At 38.1% G+C, this 8,623-nt stretch overlaps 1 protein-coding gene and 1 long non-coding RNA gene across 5 annotated transcripts in view; one reads left to right on the top strand and one right to left on the bottom strand.

The window, feature by feature from the left end:
* Positions 1-3,038: 3,038 nt before the first annotated feature.
* The window catches only part of LOC141380478 (uncharacterized), a 91,883-nt gene continuing 86,298 nt past the window's right edge, over positions 3,039-8,623 (bottom strand). Inside the window, exons 3-4 of the long non-coding RNA XR_012398448.1 lie at positions 7,029-7,246; positions 3,039-3,514 (exon numbers count right to left, since the gene is read on the bottom strand). This is a non-coding gene — a long non-coding RNA (uncharacterized lncRNA). The remainder of the gene's footprint in view (positions 3,515-7,028; positions 7,247-8,623) is intronic.
* The window catches only part of tafa1a (TAFA chemokine like family member 1a), a 109,883-nt gene continuing 107,348 nt past the window's right edge, over positions 6,089-8,623 (top strand). For 2 of the 4 annotated variants that reach the window (XM_005162106.6, XM_073937944.1), the window contains exons 1-2: positions 6,089-6,460; positions 7,055-7,184. In XM_005162106.6, coding sequence (XP_005162163.1) covers positions 7,067-7,184 — 118 coding nt within the window. In that variant the 5' untranslated portion in view covers positions 6,089-6,460; positions 7,055-7,066. The remainder of the gene's footprint in view (positions 6,461-7,054; positions 7,185-8,623) is intronic. The other 2 variants (NM_001386557.1, NM_001386558.1) reach the window with 1 other exon arrangement.

Genomic DNA, 8,623 nt, shown 5'->3' with positions numbered 1-8,623 from the left:
GAGCGATTGATTTGGCGCATATCCTAGCGCGATTGCTGGTTTTACATATGCCAAACGAACCGCGCTAACTGGGCAAACGAGACAGGTTCTGAAACAAAAGTGTAGGTGTGAAAGCACCCTCAGTGTTCAGTGAACCGCAACATCCCAACGCAACGTTTTAACATGCTCAAACGATTCAATTCAATTCGATTCAACAGCGGTTCCTGTTCCTTTCAAACAACATCACGGCATCACACAAACAAGCCGCAAAGTGCAGACTTCCTACAGACACCAAAGTAAGTAGCACGACCTCGCGAATCCGATTTGCATTCCAAACAACTTCAACATGCATCAATGACAAACAAATTCCTTATCCACGCATATATGCTCAAATAAACTTATCTGTCCTACGTAAACAAACACATGACATGGCCCATTTGGTTTGCAAATTGCTTCACTTACTTGGCGTCTTCTTGATTTGCCTGTGCGCTGATTTTGCAAGTGACGCTTTTCCTGATAAGATGCCGTTTTTGTTGACAAAATATTGCGACTTCCTGATTCCTCCTTAAGTTGCTAGAGAGACAGTGAGGGTCCTTTGCATTTGTGACGCGCTGGTGGCTGACAGACACACTGAGTCCAAGATGTTTGAGCAAAACTTTATATATACTTAAAACCTGACAAACAATACAGCAATTTGTGGGTTGAATACCTGTTGTGCATGGAGCTGATTATAGCGTTGTAGTGATATATGGTTGTTGCTTTTGCCGTTGCGGTCAACAAAAAATACGACTACCCCACTATCATTCTCTCCTCCTAACACCTGTGTGATTGTGCACATGCTTTATTTGCTCTATGCCCATGTGACGAAAACATCAAACGTCACTGTGAAACCCAAAACTATTCAATATACAAATAAACATTATAATTAAATAAAAAGTAATATGGCTCCTGTAATATCGTACTGTTTTGATTCATTCATTCATTCATTCATTTTCTTGTCGGATTAATCCCTTTATTAATCAGGGGTCGCCACAGTGGAATGAACCGCCAACTTATCCAGCAAGTTTTTACGCAGCGGATGCCCTTCCAGCCGCAACCCATCTCTGGGAAACATTTACTCACACATTCACTCATGCACTATGGACAATTTAGCCTACCCAATTCACCTGTTCCACATGTCTTTGGACTGTGGGGGAAACCGGAGCACCCGGAGGAAACCCACGCGAAGGCAGGGAGAACATGCAAACTCCACACAGAAACACCAACTGAGCCGAGGTTTGAACCAGCGACCTTCTTGCTGTGAGGTGACAGCACTACCTACTGCGCCACTGCCTCGCCCTGTTTTGATTCACCGTAACTTAAAATATAGCTGCAACTAAGTGACGCTGTGCGACTCGCCTTTCCTTACTGTGCATACAGTTTGAAAACCCCTGTCCTTGAGACTTTAGTTCCAACCCTAATCAAACCCTAACCACACCTAAACCAGCCAATCAAGCTCTTACTAGACATACTTAAAACTTCCTGGCAGATGTGTTTAAGCAAGTTGGAGCTAATCTCAGCAGGACTCCGGCCCTCCAGGACAGAGTTTGGACATACTTGGTATGGCATTCACAGCTGCTCAGTTTAACCAGAAATATTGCAGATTTCCTAACAGGAAATGCAATGATCATAAGCAAATTGTGTACACAAACGCAAGCATCTCTTGGTTAAATTTTCAGTGAGTCGGAGAGGGTTTAAATAATTAAATGTTCCAGAAGAGAATGAATGGAGCAGGACTAAAGAACAGTTTGATTCACATTCTGAAAAGATTTGAATTTCACTTTCTAAAATGAGCCCAAACTGTTTAAGACATTGCTATAAAACCCATTTCACAGTTACATCTGGGTGAACTTGTACATCAGGCTTAAAAGGGAGTAAGTAAGAAACATTAAGACTTCAGCACACAGTGTTCTTGTACTCTCCAGCTTGTCCAAAAAAAAAAAAAAAATTAACTCTAACTTTGCAAGAAAAGCAGAGAAATCTCCAGCTGGCAGAGAGTGGCTGAAGGTCTCAGTTCAGACAGTTTGAAGAGTCCTGACAGATCTACTCTACTCTACTCAAGTGTATGCAGCTGCTGCTATTGAAAAGACAAAATCCACTCAGGGAAACGCAGGCTTTCTGTAGATCCCTGTTATTGAGAAGCAGCAGAAGTGACTGGTGTTTAGTGGGAGGAATATCGGCAGGTGGAAGGGATCGGGCCATGAGGGGAGGCAGTAGGCAGGCTGAGTAGGAGCTCTCTATATGGGAGTGATGCCTTCAGTGCATTTAGTGCATTCTTCAGCTTGTACTGTAGATTTTACAATTCCACATATGGAAAACTGTAAATATATCTGTATAAATGTATATTATTACTATATATACACACACACACTATTATACTGTATATATACATACAGAATTTATTAACCATTCTGATTTATTATTCCACTGTATATTTATTTTCCCAATTTCTAATAGGAAAAAATTTGAACACATTTCTAAACATAATAGTTTTATTAACTAATTTCTAATAACTTTTAATTACTTTTTTTAATTACTTTTATCTTTGCCATGATGACAGTAAATAAAATATTACTAGATATTTTTAAAGATACTAGTATTCAGCATTAAGTGCAATTTAGTAGCTTAAATAGGTTAATTAGGTTTTAAGTAATTGTAGAAGGATGTTTTGTTCTGTAGAAAACTGAACACATTTTGCTCAAGAGGGCTAATAATATTGACCTTAAAATGGTTTGCAAAAATTAAAAACTGCTTTTATTCTAGCCAAAATAAAACAAATAAGACTTTCTCCAAAAGAAAAAAATATTGTAGGAGATCTTGTGAAAAATTCCTTGCTCTATTAAACATCATTTGGGACATATTTAAAAAAAAAAAAAAAAAAACTTACAGGAGGGCTAATACTTTTGACTTCGTAATAATCACGTAGTATAGTATATCAAAATATACAGTATGAATATACCAAAAAAATTAATAGTTGATAATAATAATAATAATAAATATTAGGAACATACCAATGTATTAGCTGTCAATATTTATCACCCGATGTTGGATTCATTTATTGTCATAATTGCAATAATAAGATTAAGGCTGACACTGTTAGTTAATTACAGGGAGAAAATGAGCTGCACATTTTTAAAAAATCCAACATTTATCTCAGAGTAAAATAATTAAATTCTTGCAAAAACAATTTCACAAGAAAGCAAAAGACACTTGCATGTTTCCCAGGAGATAAATAGTGAAAAATGTACCTTGATCTTTAAATTCAAAAAGTTTTCAAGCCCTCCTAATGCATTGTCTTTCCTTGTAGAGCTTCAGCGAGCATGTGAACCTTTTTTGACAGTTGTGTTTCAGTCCCTCAATTGTCCTCAGTGTGAGAAGAAGGATCTCAAAATCACAGCCACTGCTGGAAAGGTTTCAAATATGCAAAAGATGCTGAAAAACTGAAGACTCTGCAGGACATGGATGTTTTTTTTCCAAAGAACAGCAGGCGTTTCAACTGTTCAGAACAAAGAAGGGACTCGATCAGGTATTCACATACAGCATTAAAAAAACAATAATTCAAAAACAATTCAATAAAAAATAACCTAAATATACCCAGTACAAAATAACATATCTGGACGACCAAAGAAGCTGAATGCACTTTAATGAGTTTTCTAGAGCAGCAAATTTTAGAATTTACGTACAGCAACAGCACTGGCTTAATTTCTTAACATTCTTAAATAATTAAGTTGTATTATAAGTCAAACAAAAGTTACTGTTGCTATAAAAAATATTCAATAGCAAAAAAAAAAAAAAAGACTTCAGTTTAATGTCTCATCCGAAAAACAGCGCTCACCGAGCAGTATAGAGTCCCCATCCATATACAGGGTTGTTAGGACCCACACAGATCACAAGCTGAGCACCCCCTGCTGATCTTACTAACTTCACTTCTGGCAGCAACCTAGCTTTCCCATGGGGTCCCCAATCCAGGTACCGACCAGGCGCAGCCCCGCTTAGCTTCAGTGGGCGACAATGTGAGAGTTGCAGAAGCTATACACATACACTCACCGGCCACATTATAAGTTATACCTTACTAGTACCGCTTTGTGCATAGATTTAAAAAGGTCTGAAAAATATTACCCAGAGATTTTGGTCCATATTGACATGATAGCATCACGCAGTTGCTGCAGATTTGTCAGCTGCACATCTATGATGTGAATCCCCTGTTCCACCACATCCCAAAGGTGCTCTATTGGATTGGGATCTGATGACTGTGAAGGTCATTTGAGAACAGAGAACTCATTGTCGTGTTTAAGAATGAATGAAAACTGAGATTCCAGTCTGAGAAGATTCGCCCTTTATGACATAACGCATTATCCTGCTGGAAGTAGCCATCAGAAAATGGGAATGTTGTGGTCATAAAGGGACTCAGCAACAATACTCAGGTAGGCTGTGGTATTGACAATGCTCAGTTGGTTCTAATGGGCCCAAAGAGTGCCAAAAAGTAATCCCCCACACTATTACACCACCAGCAGCAGCCTGAAACGCTGATGCAAGGCAGGATGGATCCATGCTTTTTCACCCTACCATCTGAATGTTGCAGCAGAAATCGAGAATGATCAGACCAGGCTAAATTTTTCCGATCTTCTATTGTCCAATTTTGGTGAGCCTGTGTAAATTGTAACCTCGGTTTCCTGTTCTTAGCTGACAGGAGTGGCACTTTGTGTGATCTTCCACTGCTGTAACCCATCTGCCTCAAGGTTTCAGTGCATTTAGAAATGCTCTTCTGTATAACTCATTTGTAATGAGTGGTGATCTGAGTTACTGTTGCCGTTCTATCAGATCAAAGCAGTCTGGCCATTGTCCTCTGACCTTTGGCATCAACAAGGTATATGCACCCACAGAACAGCCGCTCACTGGATATTTTCTCTTTTTTTTTTGGACCATTCTCTGTAAACCTTAGAGATGGTTGTATGTGAATATCTCAGTAGATCAGCAGTTTCTGAAATACTTAGACCAGCCGGTCTGACAGCAACAACCATGCCACGTTCAAAGTCACTTAAATCACCTTTCATTCCCATTCTGATGCTCGGTTTGAACTGCAGCAAATCATTTTGACCATGTCTACGTTGCTGCCATGTGATTGGCTGATAAGAAATTTGCGTTAACAAGCAGTTGAACAGTACCTAATAAGGAGACAGATGAGTAATTTTTTATAGTAAATATAGTAAATGGAAGTAAAACTATTACAATATAGATTTAAATATGTAATTATACATACATATTATTACTTTATTTCCATTCCAATCTGTTTTGTACTGTTTGCAATAATTGGTATTTTGCTGGTAAAATTCAACAAATTGGTTATCTTCATATATTTTTGTAAATTACATTTGTTAAATATATTGCGACACAACAAAAAAACAATAAATTTTCTAATCTAAAGATGAAATTGATTTCGAGCATAAATGCCAATTAAACTCTACAAAAACAAGTAATAGTTTTTTTTTTTTTTGTTTACACAGTATATATTAGGTATGCTATCTTGAGGATGGCTTGATTTAAGGAAAAAATACCCTGCAAGGGTGTTTTTTGTGCATTGTTTTTGTTGTGCAAAACAGTGTAGCTCCTGCAATTTGTTGGTGACAAGCAGGTGACTCCAGGTCTGTCAAGGTCTGAAGCTCAATTACAAGCTGAGGATAGAAGAGGCTTAAAAACCGGCGAGTTCCCAGATCACAACCACAATCTGTTTGCGTGCCGAGAGAAAAATATTGAATCCTCGGCTGCTTGAGGGGAGGATTTGTGTTGCACAAGAAAAAAGAAAAAGAAAAAAAAGTTAGTGATAAATGTCAGTTCACCATCACCTATTCGGAGCGATATATTAAGATACAAATGCCCGGCATCATTTCCCAAGTTTCCAGCGATTGCTCCATCAAGGCAGGTTTTAGATGAGAGATCACGTACAGCTGGAAGCCAAGAGCTCTCGTGTACTGGGAGAAATTATTACGCGCAAGAGGGGGAGAAGGAGAAAGATGGAGTGAGGGACTAAGAGAAAGAGACAGAGAGAAAGAGATGAAATGAGGGAGAGAGAGAGAGAGAGAGAGAGGGAGGGAGAGAGTGTGTGTGAGAGAGAGAGTACCGCCCTTCAGTTGTGTTTAAATGTGAAGCGGAAAATCATCTCTGTGGCTCAGGGGAGTGAAGAGGCGATTCTAGTGTTAGATGAGCGGGTTTGCCGTGCTTTAAATCAGAGCGCTCTTTCTTTCTCTCTCTCTCTCTCCTTCGCTCTTTGTTTGTCCTGCACTGTCCCTGATTTCAGCTTCAGGCATCAAAGTGAGAAGACAGAAGAACTGAGAGTTTCTACAAGACAGCAATACCTGGACGAAAGGATATCCGGACACCTCACAATGAATGGATTGAGGACAAAGTGTTGAGTTTTACATACAGCTGTCCCTGGACGATACAGGTAGATATTTCTATGTTTTAGCTTTGTTTATCAACATATTTCTGACATAATGCATGGAATTTTTATTTTTGTTTTATTATTGTTATTATTATTTTCCCTCTGCATGAATACTTTAAGTCTAATCTGGCTTTTGGTGATTTTTATACCCTGTTACGCATGCGGCAAGACCAAACGCATGGCTCTTTTCATAAGTTCTCCAGACGCTTTTGTAGTTTTACAGCCTGGCATTCAGGTTCAGAATGCGCTGTGTGGAAGTGTAAAGAAAATGTGGCTGCTTAGTCATAACTCTCACATTCAGTTTGAATAGGCAATTGAAGCTACAGAAATTGGAAAACAGACTGTCAGGTAGCTGAAGAAACTAATTGGCACTTTCATCGCTAAACGTGGCCTATCTGACAAACTAAAGAGCTAAACGGTCGATATGAAGTCTGGAGCCGTGAAAAATTTCTGTCACACTCACATAATGTCTGATTTTAGATTCAATTAAAAACTATTTCAGATGTGAATGTGCCCACAGCATTTGCGTAAGTAACAGTGAGTTTGAAAGGAGAGAGTGTGTGTTGCTGACCGTTGACGCTCTCTTTGTGTCTTCAGAGGAGTGTTGGGATGTCGTGGCTGCTGTGGGTTTGGGTCAGTCTGACAGTCCTGCTGATGTGTGAGGGCACTTTCTATGAGACCATCCAGCAGCACCTGGCACCGCCTGGAACCAACATACAGATCCTCGGTGAGTCCTTCCTTCTGCCCATCTACTACAACGCCACGCCGGCTTGATTCTCACTTCAGTCTCTGAGGAGGGAAATGTTTAAGTGTGCAATATCTTAGGAGCAATTAATTTAACATGGATTAAATCAAGTTTTATCCACTACTTCAGGTCACACTTTAAACACCGGAAAAATGTAGCCTATTTCTCTTATTTTATTTTCATTTCGTTATGTTGGATGCTTTCATTCTATCCTGCCTTAGTTGTAGGCTTTTTTTTGTGAGGCTTTTTAAAATCTTTATTTTTATTATTGCCAATGTGTATAGGTTTCTAACTAGAGTCTTAAAACTTCCCCGACTTCATGGATTGTCATGTAGACTGATTATTATGTAAAGGTTATTTCATAGATAATGAAAAGAATGTGACATTTACTTGCATTCCTGAGAGCTTCTCTTCTGTTCTTTGACATATGAAATAAATGCTTATACAATAATCACGCTGAAAGTACCCCACAGTACTGTTATGTCAACATGTCATCAAAAGTAATGGGTTTAATTCAAATGGTTTTCACAAATCTACACTGTGAAAAAAAGTAATTAGTTGACTAATTTTTTCATTAGTTGAAAAAAAGACTAAATCCTTAGATTTCCCTTTTCTTGAAAAAGTGAGTAAACACTTGCTTTAAAATACGCAAATTAACTGTGCATAAACTTATAGATTATATTAACTCAACTTAAAAGTTTTGAGTTACAACAGGTTTTGCTTTTTATAGAGTACTGTAGGTTGCTAGATAGAGAATATAGCAGCCAATTTATATGTTGGGGATGAAGATTAATAATTAAATATAAAAGTCTGGTGTGTCAGAGGAAGAGAAGACTTAAAGATGCAATAAAATGAAGAATTTACTAAAGATAGTTTGCGGTTTTAATGGCAGAAGGGCTTCACACTCATGCTGAGTTCGCAGGCTGATCTGACTTACAGTAACACAGCAATTATACTCTTTACACAAGACCAGAAATGGCGTAATTCAGGTAAAAAGTTCTGATTGGTTAAAGCAAAGAATAACAATTGTAAATATGTACGTCAATGCAGAGTTGTATCTAAGTACAGATATGTATGGAGTCATGGTTCTTTGGGGTCAGGCCGAACCAGAACTATTCACAGCTGATCCTAGCTGACCCCTCTGCCGCATATACAAGGTCTACATAGTCTATGGTGTAAAATAAACTTCATAATCAACAGCATATTTCAACACCCCACTGCACTGAAAAACATAATTCAAAGATAATTCCTTGGATTTACTAAAATTTTAAAGTGGTTGTAAAAAAATATTTTTTGCTGAATTTAAACAAACAAATTAAGTTGAACATTACTAAATGTAATTTATCTATTTAAATTTAACACATTACTTGTTTGCATCATTTTTTTTAGTGTGGTCACAATGCTGATGAATCGCAGAGCTG

This window comes from Danio rerio, chromosome 23 (genome assembly GCF_049306965.1).
Source record: "Danio rerio strain Tuebingen ecotype United States chromosome 23, GRCz12tu, whole genome shotgun sequence".
Classification (NCBI taxonomy): domain Eukaryota; kingdom Metazoa; phylum Chordata; class Actinopteri; order Cypriniformes; family Danionidae; genus Danio; species Danio rerio.
The sequence above is the reverse complement of the archived record's forward strand: the minus strand, read 5'-3'. Positions and strand labels throughout refer to the sequence as shown.